This window comes from Argiope bruennichi, chromosome 2 (genome assembly GCF_947563725.1).
Source record: "Argiope bruennichi chromosome 2, qqArgBrue1.1, whole genome shotgun sequence".
Classification (NCBI taxonomy): Eukaryota; Metazoa; Arthropoda; class Arachnida; order Araneae; family Araneidae; genus Argiope; species Argiope bruennichi.
Genome location: NC_079152.1, coordinates 112775272 through 112796407, shown reverse-complemented (window position 1 = coordinate 112796407; position 21136 = coordinate 112775272). Strand labels below are relative to the sequence as shown.

The 21136-nt window shown below is 25.9% G+C and overlaps 1 protein-coding gene across 2 annotated transcripts in view; it reads right to left on the bottom strand.

The window, feature by feature from the left end:
- The window catches only part of LOC129961943 (general transcriptional corepressor trfA-like), a 37264-nt gene that overhangs the window by 3074 nt on the left and 13054 nt on the right, over nt 1-21136 (bottom strand). The window contains exon 1 of one of the 2 annotated variants that reach the window (XM_056075587.1): nt 19111-19219. The exons of the other annotated variant lie outside the window; for it this stretch is intronic. Coding sequence (XP_055931562.1) covers nt 19111-19152 — 42 coding nt within the window. The 5' untranslated portion in view covers nt 19153-19219. Of the gene's footprint in view, nt 1-19110; nt 19220-21136 lie in introns of those variants that run through there. 2 annotated transcript variants of the gene reach the window in all.

The following is a 21136-nucleotide window of genomic DNA, read 5'->3' as shown; positions in this document are numbered from 1 at the left end:
GGCATTAAATGTTTTACTAATCTCAAATTTAGCTTTAAACAATTTATAAATTAGCATTGATAAATTGGCAACTGATTTTCGATATGAAATAAATGAGCGCATTTTTTGGGAGGGAGAAACATTTTAAACGGAGAAATAAGCTAGAAGAAATAATAATGTTGTAATAAATATGGTCATGTTCAACTCTGCGAGCTAGAGTTGCAGAACTACAGAACGTATTTTCACTACATTTGAACATATCACAATGAAGTTTCTAACGTGTACATGGGAGAAAACTAATACCGACTAGATTTAGGAGTTCGCATATTAATCGAGTAAAAATAAGTCGGAAATTTAACGTTTTTCCTCAATAACTTCAACTCATATTACCAAAACATTTTTACATTGTATGAAATTTTAAAAAATGACTTTTCATTGATATCTAATTTACTTCAGTACATAATAAGATCAAAGTCATAGTATTGATATCCCTGATAGTATTTTCAGATACTTTTATCTACAATTACAAAAATTTTGAAATATTTAACAAACATCATGCATATTTTATTCAAACATAATGATGCTTTTTCTTCGTATAATTACATGCGACAAAATAATAAGTTAATGAATATTTAATATCTCTTGTGCGATGAAGCAAAAATAAATATGGATTTTTTAACCATTTTATATCTAAGTAATTTTCTAAATTTTATACCTAAAATTTTCCAAAACATTGGGTGCTTTTGTAAAAATGATAATTCTTTCATTTCCTTGTATATGTGGAAGACAAAAAAAAAAAAGTATTGCAATCATCAAAACATTCGAACTCGATTTTTTTTTTCTTTTCTTTTTGACGATCGCCATGTTTTAGTCCTCTCTTAATCCAAAAAGACTGATTTTTGGAATTACGTCTGTCTATCTGTAAACTCGATTACTAAAAAATGCTTTGAGTTAGATGGATAAATTTTATTACGTGACACCAAATCTGCAGATTTTTACTAAATTTTTAATGGCATCCTTTCCAAGAAAGTATGTCTGTCCACTTGTCCAATTATTTATAAATACGGTAACTAAATAAGGAATGAATTAAATAAATAAAAATCGACATGCAGATTTAAGATATAAATTATATATACTCATCAAATTTTGAATCAAAACCGTGAAGAAGTTGGTCGTTTGTCTTTCTGTTCTTTTGTAAGCATGCAAAACTTTATTATTCAAAAACGCGATGTTTTAGATAAATGAAATTTGGTATTTTATAGTGTAGTTACAATTGTCGTAGATCTACATCAAAATTTAATTTCAATCAGTTTGAAAAATGTTTCAAAATACTTATTTGGTTTTCTAGCGCTTGCATATTAACCAAATATCACAAATTAATCTCGAAAGAGAAAGCCAAAAAAATCAGTCTTAGCAGTCTCTTTTGTAACTATTGCATGCTAGTGACTTCCAATTAATGCATAATTAGAACCATATTTTTTTAATTATTTTGTGAAGCAGGTAATTGTCATGCGTGAGATTGTGAAAATAAAAATCTAAGGTCTTATGCTGAAGTCAACGTTCACTATAAAATTTCAAGTGGTCTTGTTCAGCGTCCGCAATTTTATGTGATGAGAAGGGGATAATATCTTAGTTAGAAAGTATTAGAGAGATCGGTCCCACTGATTTGGCTAGCATTCCTTCTGTTAATCACATGATGTAAAAACCTTTACTCACAGGCTTCAAATACTAAGGGAATCAATACAAAATATTCATGCCTAAAATATTTTCATATTATGATAATTTGGACTAAAGGTTTATATCTAATTTTTCCGCTTCGTTGTCATAAAATTAAATTTTTTAACAGTACTCTTTTCAATTTAAACCAACAAATGGTTCTGAAACTACTGGAACGATTCTTTTCATAAAATAAGATGCTTATTGAAAGCGAAGTTATTAATGTTAATGCGCCGTCCTTCATTTAGATATGATGTTGAACTTTTTATTTGAACTTATCTGAAAATTCAGATGTCAAGGGAGGAATCTACATTTTCACATACTTAAGCAATGTGTACCTCCCCCGTGGTCTTCAACATCTCCCATGTTCTGCCAAACCGTCAGAAATATGAAATGGCTCGTATTTTTAATCAAGAAATAAAATACTTCATAGACAAGGTTTATTCAATAAAAATCGAAGATTTCAAAGTATAAATGTGAAATTCTTTTAACATTTTACTCCTTACTAATGTTGCATAGTCTAATGAAAAGTGATTTATGGAAAATCTTTTGTTCTTTTAAATTTATATATGCGATCCCATTTTGTCTATCATACATGTGTCAGAGAGTTACCGATGACAATGCTTCATCGATAACTCTCTGACTCTTTAGAGATCATGTTTGACAAAAGTTAAATAATGTATATGTTACGGCCAAAGCCCGAAGTTCGGCCAGTTAGCGAATATGCTGGCCAATTCGCGTTTTTGCCAAGAGGTTTGGCCAGTCCGAAGTACTTGCAATTAATATTGAATATTCTGCTTTGGCTGGCCATTTCGAGAAGTGGCTGGGAATCTTTAGCCAAAGCCCGATGTGATAATGGTAGATGTAATTGCAATACCAAGTGCGGAACAAATATCTGTAAATGTAGGAGGAATCAACGGTTACGTAATTCGAAATGCCATGGAAGTTCAACTTGTTGTAATGAATTATCGTATTGTATGATTGTATGAATGATCGTTAACACTATCGTAATTGTTTTCATCATTTGAAATTAGTAAAATTCACTATTAAAACAGAATACTTAAAAATAAGTAAAATGTAATCATTCTTGAGGACTTCATGTTGTTATAATAGCTCCAAGTACAATAGACTTAAATTTAAGAAATGCATGTACTCACTTTTTGAATACGTAGGGATTCGAATATGAGTATGGGTTCTTTCATATCTTCAAAAATTATGCAAACCTAAATTTGAAAAAATAAATCTCCACTGACATGGTTTGTCCCAGAGGAATTCGAACAAAGACCGTTCGATCTGTAGCCCAATGAGCTGCCAACTAGGCTAACTCGCACAAGAGCTGTGTATTCCAAGAAATATTTTAAGTGTGGTCGTCAATCTTTTTCTGCTCCATAGACCTTATACTAAATTTTCCAGATTACATTCTCTTCCAAAATATTGATTCATAAAATACGAACTTTTTTAGAAGGGAAAAAAGCAATATTAAGAGTAAATTAAAATAAATATAATAACATTTATGCGTAAAATATAAATAAGGACATGTGAAATTCGACAGATGACGCCAACAAAGAAATGTTTGTAAATAATATTTTAAAAAAACTATTTTTACTCCACATTTGTTTTAATTGGCCCTTATATTTGCTATATGCCTTTGCAAAAAATATCATATTTTTTGAAGCGATATTTCGGCAGACAATGTGATCTGGGATCTTTAACATTAAGTCTATGGAGCAGAAAAAGACTAAGGATCACCCTTAAAGGTAGTTGACAAATTGAGTACTCAATTTGCCTTTGTATTCATACACGATACGCAACGCATTTGCTCAAGATATAATTCGTCATTTTGAAGGGCGCAAATCTAATCTTCTTCACGCTATCACGTTGTTACAGCATATACTACGTTCACTGAATAATTTCTATTATGGGAACAGAATAACACGGGATCATATTTTTATAAATTAAAAGTTTATTTTTAACTCAGAGGTGTCACTTATATTCGAACTCGCTTCTGAAACAATTGTACTTGAAAAAAAAACAGTACACAGAAGTATTCATTTTTAAATACTTCATTGTTAACAGTGTGTAAAACAATCTGCTCTTGCTTTCTTCCTTCCAACTTTGGCCGATCGACCCAAGCCACTTCGCGAATTGGCCGGCCAAAGCCCGAAATCAAGAAAAGATCGGGCATTGGCCTGTAAGTTTACAACAAAGTTGGCCAAAACGCGAATTGGCCGGTCAATTCACGAACTGGACGATTTCAGGCTTTCGCCGTAACATATACATATTAATTCGGTATGAAATCAAATGCCACCCAAAATATCAATTGAAGTTTTATTTTGTATGGTATGTGGGTAAGTAACTAACATTTTATTTATTCCAAACAAACAGAAAAATAAATGAAATTTTATATAATACTTGAAACCTTCGATTTTGGTTGTAATAAAATATTTCCCTTGAAAGATCGATGAATTCTTTTAATATTGCGTGTGATTCATATTCATTATTTGTATAATCACTGGTAAACAATTATGCGTTTCTGCTATAACGTGACATTAGTAATTAATTAGTACCACGTGTAATAAGTATTTTGTGGCACTAATAACAATTTCACGTAAAATACATTCCTGCATATTTCATTCAAAGTTCATATCCATCTAAAGTTAGAAAAAAATTCAACATGTATTCAAAACAAGGAACTGCTTTCAATAAAATTCCTTTTTGATTCCGTGAAAGCATAGTTCCCAGAAATTCTAAGCTATAATTGAATAACGAAGATAATTCTGAGTCAGCACCATACATTCTAAAAATCACCATGAAGATAATCGACCAGCAGAGGCAAGATTGAAGTGTTCACAGACACATACTTTGAGAATTTTTCGCAATATAGGGGCTTGAACCAGCAGTCATTGAACTTCGAAGCCGGTATTAAGCTTTATGTTGGAAAAAACTTTAACATTTGAAACATCTTATAAATAACATATTAAGCCATTCTCATATTATATTTCTGTGCTTTTATTTCAAGGAATGCTTTTCACTTCTGCAAAGTCAGAATTTTTTAATCTATGTTTCAGCCGCTTCCTGTTATGCTAGAATTTTGTAGTTTTGCATAATTATTGATATCTAATAGAAATACAGCCTCTTAGTATTTTATTAGTATAGGTTAAATTTCATTAAATTTAGATTCCATATAAAAAGGCACACGCATCGGCTAAAGTTTATTTCATAATTCTGATTTTGATTCTGATTCTTCGTGATTCATTTATTGTTATAATTCAAACAATAATAACGACAAATTGTAAAAAGATAGTAAAGAGAAAAAGAAAATAAGAAAAATGATTTTTTTAGAATAAGTGAAGATTTCTATCAAGACATAAAAAAAATTAGAAAATAATTCTTTTCTCAAAATTCAGGAGGCGTTAGAAATAAAATTATAAAGAAATTAGTCAACAATGGACATTAAAAAACCAAAGATTTAAAAAGTTTATTAAAAATGAAGATACATAAAAAATTTGATTAAAATCATAATTTACTTCTAGTATCGCTGTGGACTTTTATTTAAATTTTATAATTCTATTTTATAGTTCCAATTTATTTAATTCAAAATTATCGGAATTTTAATATATTAAAGACGGCTCATAAAAACATTTTTCATTGTGTTTATTTATTATAATACTTGATCTAAACCAAATTATTTATAAAGAATTTTTATTCTTCATAAAGGAATTCAGTTTTACACTTTATTTCCTTTTACAAATAATCTACTTAGTCTTCCGATTGAATTGAATCATTTAATATCGTTTTTTGTTAAGTATTATTTTTAGATAAAAAAATCTTTTGACATTAAAATTTCAATGTTAATTCATTGAACCGTTCTTCCATGTCATTAAGAATCAACTTATTTTTTATTGAATTCTAATAAGATTAAAACTTTGTAGTGCTAAAAGAGATTTTTTAAATTGATTTTTTTTTTCTTTATGAAAAATTATATTCAGAGAAATAGATAGCGAAAAAATGTAAAAACTTTACGAATTATTAAAAGAAAAATTTTAATAAGTTCTGCGATTAAAACTGCTGTCCTAAAAAATGAAACAAGAAAACTTAAAGTGAAGATTTCAACATGCAAATGAGTCGTTAGCACTTTGTAAATTGTCAACTTTTTTTTACATAAAATAAATATTTTTACTCTGATGAAATACAAAATCAATATTAATTTTAGAAAAATATCAGCACTGAGAGTAGAAAAAGCCGCACTGAAAGAATTCTAATAAAAAATTTATTTTGCACGTTTAAGACTTCAAAGGATATCATAAAAAGATAGAATTAAAAAAATATCCTTTTAAACATAATTTTTACGGAAAAAAATTATTATAGACTTTGCTTTTATACTTCAGTTTTATTCTCAAAGCTATGTCGGGGGAAAAAATTAGATGGAAATAATCTGTCGTTTGAGAGTTGAAAAGACAGAAGGGAGATTGAATTTTAGAAATATTTGATAGGAAAACGGAAATATACGCGAAAAAAGGAAGGAAAAGTGTTAATCTTGAGAAAATTAAACTAAAGATTTGAATAACAGAGAGCAATAGTTTAAAGAATATTTTTTTAATTTCTGTATATGTTTATGTGACGGATGGCATATTTTAAATTATCAGAATTGGATATTAAAATATTTGCTTCTAATTATAACTTTTGTGACAATATTTCATACTGTAAAAATTTTCTATATTTAAGCGATATGGTGAGTTTGGTGTTTAATTTCAAATTTCAAGGTTATTCAAAACAAATGCACTGATTATAAATTGTTATAACTTCTTGTAAACAAGTCATATGAATAAATGCTTTGATCATAATAAAGACGGAAGCTTAATGTTTTGCTTGTTTTTATAATAATTAAATTATTTGACACCATTCGGTCCTTTGGGCAGTATCTGTATAGTAGTCCATTTTAAGACCAAGTATAACATTCTCCAATCGTTGTTTCGATTTAACCTTTGTTGCACGTAAAGGAGCTGTTAGGACTGAGTCTATAATATATCCTAAAATCTTATTACACATAAAGAAATTTCAAAAGATTTAGATAGCCTCCCGCAGACTGATACGACTATTGAGTGAGTATCTATGACTGAGAGATATCTCTCAATATTTGACGCGAAATAAAAACATTTCTGTATCTGTGGCAACGCAAAATCATATAAAAGAATTATTAGGCAAAAGTTAAATTTTTAAAATTCCTTCTGTGTTTTGACAAAAGTATTTCTTTCTATTGCTCTTTATAATGGATTTATAAAAATATGTAATCAGTATAATTATTTAATTATTACTATTACTGTTAGCATCTGATATTATCTTAAAAATAACTGAGTATAATTTTGGGTCAATTTCTATTGATCTAATGGATGATTTTCAATCAAAATTAAATGCAGATCAATAATTTAGGAGTAAAATATTCTGTACTACAATTCAGACCTTTTATCTGCTTATCGGACTTATTTACGAATACTCATAAATAAACCGGTTGCGAGATGGTTAACCAGTTAATCGATTTTACAAATACAATTTTGATACAAAACATAATTTTTATTCATCAAAATTTTATTATTTAAGAATTAATAACTTCTATTCGTTTTTGAATTATCATACCTAAAGGCAAAAAGATATATTTCCATTTTTTTTATTGGGGTGATTTGAAGTGCTTGGTTTCATAAAAATATTGAGTATAGGAAATATTGTACTTTTTATACTTTTAATATATTAGAGTCATTTGATAAGACATATCAAATAATTAGGCTTCAGCATGAAGAGAATGAAAACTCAACTGCTGAATTTCTTCTATCGTTTTAAATTTTATTACTTCGTTTTATTTATTTATTCATTTATTTTTTTTACTTCGTTTATTATTCTATTACTTCGTTTATGTCTATCGTTTGCAAATAAAAATGACTTTTAGATATAAATATGCTTTGAATTTGAAAGATGATGCTCATAAAGTAAATATAACAAAAAGAACTACCTTAATACAATATATGAAAAATAATTACCCACATATTCTTCACAGGAATGTAAATAATGCAATTTACCTTATTGCAAAGAAAAAAATCGTCTTTATTTAGTTTAGTAAATTTTAATTTTTTGCTTGATATGAAAATTCTGTATAGCTTCGAACAGCACAGAAATATCTGCAAAAATGATACATTTTATTTCCTGAATCTGAAAAATCAAAACAAAAAAGGATAAATAAAAATAGGATCTGTGGTTTTTATGGAATTGTAACAATTCAGATTTTCATAAATTGAAAAAAAATAATAATAATAAAAATTTTGCAATTATTTCTGACTAAATATTCTAACTGAATTACTCAAAAGGAAAACGAACTGATGAAAGAAATTACGCAAGGGAGGATTATTCCAAAATTCTTCACCAGTACAAAATTTCTGATAAAATTCTTCGTCGAAAGATACGTTTTCTTATAAAAGCGACATTCAGTTGCTCCGCCGACCGAGACAAAAATGATAGGCACAGATATTTTTCTTTAATCCCTTCATTCACATTAAATGTCTTAAAATTTGTCTTCATTCATATTAAATGAAACATTTTTGCGAAGTTTTAATTATTGCATTCCTTTGTCTGAGAGTTTTGTTTCAAAATATTGAACATATGAATGTCTGATCGATTTGTCACGTTGTAAATTACGATAATTTCTAAAAAGAACAGAATTTAACTGTCAGGCTAATATTATTAAATATATAACTATTTTGATTTTAATATACTTGATGATATCACCGGAAAACACCACTGCTTCAAAACTAATACGGGCACTAAAAAATCATCAAAAAGCTATTCAGAGAATTGTAAGAAGGTTTCGAGTCATGTTATTCGAAACACTTTAACGACTGTGTATGATTTTGGTCACGGATTTTAGGAAATTTCTTCATATGGAGATATACGTAATACTCGAGAAAAAAGCACATCGAATATATTTTAGAATAAATTTGCATGCTTTAATTAAATGAATCAAAATGTGAATAAAGATAATTAATAAATAATAAGATACAGTTATTATATAATTAAATAAAATTTTAGCCATAATTTTGAAAATATCTTACCATTATTAAAACATTTCGATGGGAAAACGAATTTCATATATTTTCGTGGGTGATAAATGGCAGCATACGCAGAAATAAACAAAATCATAATTTACTTTTATTCTTATGAATACGCTATGTAACTCGTGCTCAGAAATTTTCTAGAAAAAGTCAATTTGTGAAAAATACCAGTACTTGTAATAGTAAACTAGTTTTTTTTTTTTTTTTTTTTTTTTAAGAAAATAAGAGAGAAATCCTGATCGAAAATATAAACTATTCTTTTATCTCTGACGTTTCACTGCAATCTTACAGAGAAAAAATACTACAATCGTTCAAAATTTGACCTTGCGATTTTTAAAAAAAAACTAATTTTTTTTTTTTTTGGTATCTTTTTGTTTGTACGTTTTCTTAATTAAGTCTGCTTGACGAGATTGCACGAGTACGATAACTCGTGCAATCTCGATAAAAAATAAAACTTAATTGATGAGATTTCGCCTATTATTTATAAATCAAAACTTTACATCTATTTCAAATTTTAAAAGAGATCTAAGAAAAAGTTATAAAGTTACAGAACAAACACATGAACCTGTGGGAAAACAATATCCACATATTTTTTGCACATAAATGCAAATATATATATATTTGCATCTCTCTCTCTCTCTCTCTGTATATATATATATATATATATATATATATATATATATATATAGAGAGAGAGAGAGAGAGAGAGAGAGAGAGAGAGAGAGAGAGAGAGAGAGAGATGAGATTTCTTTTCAAGAAATGTAGCTGATAGAAGCCGCTGCAGCTAATTCGAGAAGTGGAGGGCAAGGCTTATACACTCTGTCATTGCAAAACGAAATGTTTCATTACTAAATGCAGTTGTAAAAGAAGGGACTCTTGTGCAATTCAAAGTGCCATAACAATTTAAATTATTGTAACAAATAAGATAGTATAATGTCAATCACATAATTAAGTTTAATACTATAACTATAAGTTTAATAATTTAATTACTATAATTTTATTAGCTTTAAGTTTAATAGTTTAATTGCTATAATTTTATTAGCTTTAAGTTTAATAGTTTAATTGCTATAATGTTATTAGCTTTAAGTTTAATAGTTTAATTGCTATAATTTTATTAGCTTTAAGTTTAATAGTTTAATTGCTATAATTTTATTAGCTTTAAGTTTAATAGTTTAATTCCTATAATTTTATTAGCTTTAAGTTTAATAGTTTAATTGCTATAATGTTATTAGCTTTAAGTTTAATAGTTTAATTGCTATAATGTTATTAGCTTTAAGTTTAATAGTTTAATTGCTATAATGTTATTAGCTTTAAGTTTAATAGTTTAATTGCTATAATTTTATTAGCTTTAAGTTTAATAGTTTAATTCCTATAATTTTATTAGCTTTAAGTTTAATAGTTTAATTGCTATAATGTTATTAGCTTTAAGTTTAATAGTTTAATTGCTATAATTTTATTAGCTTTAAGTTGAATAGTTTAATTGCTATAATTTTATTAGCTTTAAGTTTAATAGTTTAATTACTATAATTTTATTAGCTTTAAGTTTAATAGTTTAATTGCTATAATTTTATTAGCTTTAAGTTTAATAGTTTATTTGCTATAATGTTATTAGCTTTAAGTTTAATAGTTTAATTGCTATAATTTTATTAGCTTTAAGTTTAATAGTTTAATTGCTATAATTTTATTAGCTTTAAGTTTAATAGTTTAATTCCTATAATTTTATTAGCTTTAAGTTTAATAGTTTAATTGCTATAATTTTATTAGCTTTAAGTTTAATAGTTTAATTGCTATAATTTTATTAGCTTTAAGTTTAATAGTTTAATTGCTATAATTTTATTAGCTTTAAGTTTAATAGTTTAATTGCTATAATTTTATTAGCTTTAAGTTTAATAGTTTAATTGCTATAATGTTATTAGCTTTAAGTTTAATAGTTTAATTGCTATAATTTTATTAGCTTTAAGTTTAATAGTTTAATTACTATAATTTTATTAGCTTTAAGTTTAATAGTTTAATTCCTATAATTTTATTAGCTTTAAGTTTAATAGTTTAATTGCTATAATGTTATTAGCTTTAAGTTTAATAGTTTAATTGCTATAATGTTATTAGCTTTAAGTTTAATAGTTTAATTGCTATAATGTTATTAGCTTTAAGTTTAATAGTTTAATTGCTATAATTTTATTAGCTTTAAGTTTAATAGTTTAATTCCTATAATTTTATTAGCTTTAAGTTTAATAGTTTAATTGCTATAATGTTATTAGCTTTAAGTTTAATAGTTTAATTGCTATAATTTTATTAGCTTTAAGTTGAATAGTTTAATTGCTATAATTTTATTAGCTTTAAGTTTAATAGTTTAATTGCTATAATTTTATTAGCTTTAAGTTTAATAGTTTAATTGCTATAATTTTATTAGCTTTAAGTTTAATAGTTTATTTGCTATAATGTTATTAGCTTTAAGTTTAATAGTTTAATTGCTATAATTTTATTAGCTTTAAGTTTAATAGTTTAATTGCTATAATTTTATTAGCTTTAAGTTTAATAGTTTAATTACTATAATTTTATTAGCTTTAAGTTTAATAGTTTAATTGCTATAATTTTATTAGCTTTAAGTTTAATAGTTTAATTGCTATAATTTTATTAGCTTTAAGTTTAATAGTTTAATTGCTATAATTTTATTAGCTTTAAGTTTAATAGTTTAATTGCTATAATTTTATTAGCTTTAAGTTTAATAGTTTAATTGCTATAATGTTATTAGCTTTAAGTTTAATAGTTTAATTGCTATAATTTTATTAGCTTTAAGTTTAATAGTTTAATTACTATAATTTTATTAGCTTTAAGTTTAATAGTTTAATTACTAAAATTTTATTAGCTTTAAGTTTAGTAATTTAATTACTATAATTATTTAGGTTTATTAAGTCAAATAAAAATATGTTTGATGGGTTTAAAAAATCGGAGCTTACTTCCGAATATATATCTTGGATGAAAATAACCCATAACTTTTCAATTATGCAGGAACCCATAACTATTTACTAAGAATTGTTTGCTTTGTTGCTCCAAAAACAATCAAGATCTTTCGTATTAGAAAATTAACCTATTCTTAAAATTTCGCTCAAAACATAACTTCAAGAAACTTTTTTAAATTTCTTGAAAAAACTGTGGCGTTCAATAGCTGGGTAGACAGAAATACCATTTTGCGTGACTACTACACTTAAATGCACGCAGTTGCATGCTACTCTGCGTGTATTTAAACTTCATATTCCTGTTTCCTACTAGGTACAGATGCGCTCTATTTGTAAACATCATTTTTAAGTCATAAATAACTGTTCAATATGGTTTAGTGAAATAAATATCCTGTAATTTCTGTTATTTCCAGAAAATAATACCTTTGATAAAATAGGAATTGATTAAAAAGGATTTATTTGTAAAATGAAACAAACTGGGGGCTTAAAATTGAATCAATAATAAAAATTCTGTCAGTTTGAAATAACTAACAAAGAATATGAAAAAAAGAAAACATTTAAAAATGTCACCATTGATAACACAATTAAGTTCACAATCGGTTTCAAAATGGTGTTGATAAATCCTAGATATAAGACAGAAGCAATGCTTCTTAGTTAATTTTTCACTCAAGTTGCGCTAGTCTAGGAAACCAAATCTTTAAGAAAAATCTTGAAATTATATTTAATTCAAAATAATCCCAAAGGTTTCAGAAATTGCTTTGCTTAAAATTGTTAAGTAATATTCAGCTAATCAATTGTGATAAATTATGTCTTAATTTTACTTCTATTTAAGCCTTAATTGAGAAAAATTTTAATTCAAACTCTTTACTAAAAGCAATTTCGTAATAAAATTAAAATAGTTTTTAGTAAACTAAAAAGATATTTGAAACAATAACATTAAAAATTTCAAGAAAAGAACATTTATAACAAGTATATACTAATATATATGACTTTTAATTAAATTTCGTATCAGTTTTATTGCTATTTGGGTTTTAGAGTTCTATATTTATTTTTAAAAAGCATTTTTCTAATATCAGCATTAAAGCATACGTTTTATTTTAAAGGAAAATTTATATATAAGTACTAATTTTTAGTAATAACTAATAGTAAAAGTAATATTTTTTTTAAAGAAAAGGCTAAAATTAAAAACTTTTCTTTTCTTTTCTAAACCATCAAAAGCTAAATGAAGAAAAATATTGAGATTTAATTTAAAACAATTGAATTAGATGCAGCAAAAAAGAGGGGGGAAATGAGATACTGCTCATAAACTAAAATTTATTCCTCAAAAAGATTTTTTTGACAAATGTTTGTTGACTTTATTTAATCAAAAAGAAATCATTTGCTTTTCTGTATTTTTTATCCAATGAAATATTCCAGATTTTGACTACAATGTCAGAAATGATAAGCTGTAATTAATTATCAAACTAAAAAAATAACTTTGTAATCTGTTTAAGTGATACCAGAATCAGATAACACATTTGAAAGAAAATCTGGCAACTGAAATTCTCACAGATTTTTTTTATAAGCAAATATAATTTATTTCACATCCTTTCAGAAAAGCTGTAGAAATCGAAAATTATTTTTAAAACTTTTTTTTTAATTTTTAGCCGTAGGATATCTAGCATCAAATTAAATTTGTGCAATTAGTAAGTATTTATGCTTTGTTTAATAAGCTCTTCCCTATTTTATATGTAATGATTTTTTTTTAGAATTTTTAATCTGTTATTCTTGTCTGCCATTCCATTTTCTAAATGTTTAATTTTTCAAAAAAATATATACTTCTGTACTTGTTGTTTGTATTTCAATCAGATTATGTTTAAAATTGAAAAAGATTTTAGTATTCTATTTGAATGAATCAAATACTTTTAAATTTTGAGACAAGATATATAGGACTATTTAAATTATTGTATAGTAATTTTATAGATACTGCATTGTTATCATTTTGGATTGCATTTCTTACTACTATGAATAACAAAATTCAATAAAGAGCTGAGATACTTTGAAGTGTAAATTAATAGAATAATTATTTCAGTTTTTTATTTCAAACTATATTCTTTTATGTGAATAGAATAGCATTAAAATATGTGTTGTAAAATAAATTAGATAGTTAATAAAATCAGAGCAGTAAGTATGTTTAAAAATTATTTTATCTGAAAAAAAAAAAGATTTTTTTCTTTTAATTTTGTTTTCTAAATCGATTAATTCAATAATTTTTTTAGAAAACCATATCAATCTCATGCTAAATATGCCAAAATAAATATGATTACCCATGCTGGATTTAAATTTTAACCCAAAAGCAGCACACACGCATGGAGATATTCCTGAAAATTAATTTAAGAATTTCCGAATAATCTCTAATTTTATTCAAAATATATTTTCCAAATAATGAAACGAAGAGAACAATTAAAACCCTTAACGCAATAGCGATTTTTAAAAATTTTGTTGAATTTTATTCTAAAAAATAAAGGAGAGATCGAGACAAGATGATGATATTAGCAATTGATTGTTTTTAATAAATTTAATTTTTCAGAGGAAATGATTTTCTCTGTATATAATTTTAGAATTTTAATTTTTTTAGGCCTCTTCTTCAATTATAGTTGGGTATTTTTTTAATTTTAATTTAATTAATATCGTTTTTATATTTTAAAAAGAAAATGCAGAAGTGACATGTTGCTCCAGTATCGAGGCAATATGAAAATTTTTATAAAATTAAAATGCAATTAAATTTTAACTTTTTTAGTTAAATACATTTTATCTTAAATGATATAAGACAATACACTAATTAATAAAACACTGTTTATAACGTATTCTTTACCAGAATGTGATAAAAGGATAGCAGATAGCAGTGCTTAAAATACGAATTCATTGTAATTTAATGAAACTCAAAATAGATGTTTTTTACAATTAAAATTTTCTTTTCTTCTAAGTTTAGACGTTCTCTATGGCACCAAGTTTGTATAATTTTTTCCTAGATTTCAGATGATAGGGAAAAAGAGTTCTCACAAAATGTAGAATCTGCAGTAAAAATTTTTTTGAAGTTTCAGTTAATGTCATAAAAGTCAGTCTTCTTAATTTTTTTTTGAAAAAAATTCTCAGCCTTTTTATTTATTTTTTTGTAACAACTACTTTTTTTTTTTTTTTTTGCATCCTGAGAATCTTGCCTTTGCTGTATTAAATATTCTTATAGTAATATATATGCTTCCTTTAGAACTAACGTATCTACCCGTGATTAGAATATTAAAATAATACAAATCTCTGGGCCTTACAGTATAGCATGAAACAGTTTGTGAACAGTCGGTGAGCTAGTAGTAATTCATGTTGATTAAAGAAATCACACAAAATGAATTTAAAAAATGTAAATAACAACCAAATTTAACGACAAAAGAGCCTGGAGCAAGAGGATGATATCATGAACTTAGTCAGGACATCTTTCCTCTATTGTCACTATTAGAAATGTTTAAAATTCTTTCATTTCTTTTGATAGACTAACATGAATAAGAAATAAACAAATAATAATTGTGAAAACTATATTGCTTAAGGTAGTATATGAAGGTAGTCATGCTTAGCAAAAGGTAACCAAATATTTTCTTTGTCAATCAACAAGGAATCAATATTAGATGAAATTCAGGAACACAGCAAAAAAAGAAATTGGTGGCAATGGCACAATTTTAGACTGCAACAATTCGGTGAGCTAGTAGTACACATAAGATGGCGAAGTTTGACTGATATGAAGGGAAAATACATCTTTCTTTACCATGCCCACTCTCCAACTTGCTTCCGTATCTCCTTATTAGATAAAAGATTTTCAAAAGCATTTGATATAGTCCTAATGTATATGGATACAAAATTTTGTAATTTTTAGTTAATAATTTAAGCTCAACTTAATAGATTCCATTGTTCCCTTAATCAAAGAAATTATTTTAGGAAGAGATGGACCCTAGAAACAATTAATATGATGAAACCAGAGAGAGATTTAAAGGAAAACGACAAAGAAAATGTTTACACTTTCAAATGCAAACAATAAATTTGTAAACGATTCTTAAAAAAACGGGAAGGAATCCAATTCAAAAAAGTAATGAGTCAATTGAAAACAGCCCTTATTTCAAAAATCATGTAGTGAAACTTGTCAACTCCTGTCGTTTTTTTTAATCTCTCAGATGTAGCAGATAATTCGTATATAAATTTAAAGAATAAAATTGTTTTCGTGAAAGTAGATAAAACTCGTGAATAAATGCTTACGCGGTGTATTTTAATCATAATAGTTGCAAACTTTCAGATGTCTTTGAAAGAATGCTTCTTTAAATTTGTACATTTTATAGTTTCACCAAGATCAGAAAATGCTATTCTGGGAATGCTAGTTGCTAAATATTTTTGCCTTTGGAGGAGAGGAGTTTGCAATTGTTACATTTTGTTGTATATGAAACAGGAAAAATTGGTTTGATTCTTTTGTTACATTTTTATATCCGTTGTCAGACATTTATTTTTACGGCATGCGATATTTTTTTTCTCAGAAACAGGGAAATTTGGTTTTAGTCTGGTTCAGTTAGATTAATGTTGCACTTTGAATCAGTACAAGAGCTACTTTCTCTGATCAGATGAAAAGGAAGACACTTAAGCTGGTATCTCCTTCTCCATACCACCACAAAACATCAGTTCAAGGCGATTTTTTTTCGTTGAATTGTTGAATTTAATGTACACAAGTTTAATGTGTTGCACAAGATCAAAATTTGATGAACAATGAAATCAGATTTAGTACCCATTACTCAACTTAAAGCAGATAATCAATATGTCGATGTGACTTTTAAAAAACAAAAACGAAAATGCTTAAAAATTTAAATATATTTCATGTTTTTATGTATCAGTAAATTAAATAAATATATTCATATTTGATGGGAAAAATAAAATCATATACGAAAATTTTATTTCCCAAAATCTGTAAAAGAATACATTAATCCGCATAGATTAATATATTTAGAACAAATTTGATCATTCCCCCAGATAAAAATGATAGAGATTTGATTAAATTTTATTCTTTACTATTGAAGAATTATTGCTATGAATTTTCTCTTAAAAGAAAGTGTGTGTTTCTTAGTTTCATCATTTAATAAATCAAATATAATAAATTAATAATTGCAGCAACATTATTTGCTTTCTAAAATTCCAATTAAATGAGACAGACTTATATTTTTGATGCAAGTTAAATTTTTAATACATTTTCTACAAATTAAAATATTTTTGAAATTGATTTTAAACTCCAAAAAGGAAGGACAATTTTTTAGTATTATTCTAACAATTGTAGCGAATGTTTTGAAGCTGAAGCACCTATAATTAAATTGCAATTATTTTTATTTACGATTATTCGTCTATTTACATGAAAGACTAAAATTATCTTTGCAGTTGTTATTTATAAATAATTATAGCAGAAATACCGTTTTAAAAATTTTAATCAATATTTTTAAGGCATATACGTTTAAAAATATTTCAAGTCTTTTTCTTTCCCAAAAGTTTCTCACGATTTAATTCAACAAAATTATCGTTTATGTTTATATTAAAGTTAATTTATTTATAAGAAAATAAAAATGAAGTATCTGAATTTATTCTTACAAGTATTTTTAACTTTTTTAATTTGCAGATATATTCTAAAAATGCTTAGCAACACCAACACTAAATCGCATTTGACATTTTCACATGATCATCAATAAAATTCCTTTATTAGATTAATATCTTTAAATGCACTATTTGATGCATATGAAGCAAAATAACAAATATTTCTGAATAAAAGTATTTAAAAATCTTAGAAATAAAGATAAAAATCCGCTGGATCTTTAGAAAAGACTTTAATTCCCTGAGGAGTTTTGACGAAACTTTAGAAATTTTAAATTACGGTCATGCCATACTGAAAAGTCTTTCGTTTTTAATCCATAAGGTGAATCAATCGATATTTCAATCCAGCTACTCAGCTCACAGATGTTTAAACATTGTATTTTTCAAATTTGATTAGAAGTTATTAGGTAATTGGTGTATGCTTTGACGAAATTTAATAATCTAAGTAAAATTTATTAACTTCTAAATGAATGATTATTTGGTAAATTTCAAATTTTATTAAATCGTAAAATATGACTTTTAGGCCTAATTGGACATTTGAAGATTAAATTGCATAATTGAAGTTGTAATGCGTATAATTCTGACAAATTATGTTTTTTTAATTACAGTTTTTTTTATCAAATATACATTATAATTTAGATAAAACAAGAAGTAAAAATTCTTCATTTTTAGAAATAAATACTTTTTGTTTGAATTTTCGGGACACTAAGTATTTCCATTTATTTATTATTTTTAAATAAATTTTTATTTTTATTTTTAAATGAATATTTAAGGGAACAAAATTGATTATTCTAGAAAACAGATTCGTTATTTTAAATTAAATAAGGAAATAAAACATTTTTTAGTAAATGTTATATCTAACACGGTCTCCTTATAAATAATATGAAAACAGATTGATAATAATGAAGCCTAAATAATAGAATAAATATTTAACTAATATTAATTTTATTTATGCAAGGATATGAGAAATGGAAAAATATATTATATAAGTTGGTGATTTTCTATCTATAATAGTGATTGGATATACTTTTAACTACTTTATATAGTAAAAGTTATTTCTAAATAAATAACTGCATTATTAAGTTTCTTCTCTTATCAATCGTCTTTTTACTGTTTAGTGATGAACAGAAATTTAGTTTTCAAAGAAAACACAATGTTCATAGTCTTTCGTCTTTCAAATTTAATGCAAAAACTTGAAAAGTGTTGCAAAAACTTGATAAACGTATATGATTTAGTTGAACACAAAGAAGAAAGTAAAAATTAGCTAGATCATCATAATTTGATGATTATTCATAAATCAATTTAAAATTACAAGTTTAAATAGCATGATAAGTTTTTCATTTCCCAATTTTGTTAGTTTTTAAATACTCTTCTGCTTTATAATTATAGTTAGAAATATATATATATCTTTTGCTTTAAGGGTTTGGTAATAAAATTTCCTTAAAATTTCATATACTCTTTAACATGAAGATTATGGAAAATGCAATGCAAAATCTTATACTTTTGAATAGATTTGGAAGCAGCTGATTAAATTTATTTTGAGTGTGCATTAGACAGTATTATTTATATTAAATACTTTTATATTGTGTTTTTTTTAATTTTATAAAAGAGTGACTCTTCTATATTTCAGAAACCATCTAAGCATAGGAAACATAAATAAACCAATAAAAAATATACTAAAGATCTGTTTATGCGCCAAAATTTGAAGAACAACTTACCCTACACACATTAATATCTCTCAAGATCCAAGTTAACGGCATTCTATCTCCAGGTCCTCTCCAGTTATGATCCACGTGTGAAATATTATCGAAGTAAGTTGTTGTAGCTTTATAAAGATGGATTATTTTTAGAAGAATGCTATCTACCGAAATAATTCACTTTGACACGATATTTCTTCACGCCAGAGGAGTTCTGGTGGTATATATTAAGCATCGTCTAAAATAACACCTCATGAAATCTGGTAGTCGCGTGTTGCGGTTAAAACACGTTTTTCATTTTATATTTTTTGCAGGAAATTTCTATTGTAAGATCACTCGGCCGTCCAGCTTCCGAAATAGGAAGCCATAAATCCTATATATGTACTCATACAGAAGTAAATATACGATCTGTTATAATCCTAATGATCATTGATGACGTTTTTGAACATTAAAAGATGTTTCTAGGAAGAAGAATCAAAATGTTGGGACAAAATAAGATTTGCGTCCAAATTCAGCACGCAATCCATTAGAAACAAACTGATTTTTTTAAAAGTTCTGGAAAATGTTGGGAAATCAAAAAGATACTCCTTTGTTAACTTAATTATTATTAGCTCATCAATTTGTTTTGATAGAAATTTACAATAATAACCTTTATGGAGTTTAATTTAATTAGTTTCTTTGTTAAAATAATTGTTTTACTTAATTCATTTTCTAAATTTTTAACTGATTTTATGAAATTTATGAAGACTTGGCATGGAATAAGGAATAGAATTATTTTTTGGATAAATATACAAATGTTGTGTCTAGAAAAATGTGTACAATTCTAGATAATTTTACCTCGCAGTTTGTTAAAATACTTCAACGAAATCTCAGGTTTATAATAAAAAAATATATATATTAATTAATTTAAAAAAATAATTACCAATTATATATCCTAATTTCTGTTTCTAAATATAATGTCTGATTTGTTTAATAATTATATAGAACGAATAATATTACAAGAATGAAGCTTCAAATTTCAAAACAAGGTATATAACGTGCCTAAAATTGAATTAATATTATTCTATCAAGGCATATCGAAAATGCAGGGTAAAGAAAATTTTCAAGAAAATTCTTTTTTATCTCATGGTAGTAAGCAATTATTCCCAGAAGTGATTTTCTTGATAAATAGCATTGTAAATTTACATATCGGAACATTATATATATATATATACAAGAAAACGCAGCGCGGCACACACAGAAGTAAGAAAAGGGGGGGGGAGGGACGAACAGATGATGACTTGCCTTATATAACATAGAATTTCCGGCCACGCGCCGCTAGAGTGATCTTAGACAAGGGCAAAAGTATCACTTTCATTTGATACGTAGTACTGATGGAGCATTATTTTTAAAAAGGGATTAATTAAACCGAAAGTGGGATCACGAAATAAGAGAATATTTTAGAATGAAGTTAGGAAGGGCTAAATTAAGGTAAAATTTTGGAAATTAATTTGGATTAAATTAAGAGTTTAAAATATCATTACACACACACACACACACACACACACATATATATATATATATATATATATATATATATATATATATATATATATATATATATATATATATATATATATATATATATATATATATATAGCGCCTCATTAAGGCGAACAACTTTAGCATTTAAGGTTTGTTGATAATTCCAAATTATGGGCTGATAAATGATTTTCAGCCCATGACTGTTTCTAATATCGATTATTTATGTCGACAGATAGTAACACAGATGTAAAGGAATCTACCATTGCCATCCAGCTTGACGGGAGCAATTTTTTTAATATCCTATAAGCAAAAGAATCCTATGGTAAAAACAAACCTACTAAGTCAAATTGTAATCTAGCTTTTAGACATTATTTTCAGTTACCTCTATTTCCTCCAATCCAAATTTTCATGTAACGTTTATGGTGTTAAGCTATTCTTGGTTTAATTCAAAAATGAATGATGATAGCGCAAATGTATTTGCATCTTTGTATCGCTTTTCTCTAAAACTCAGACATGAATTATT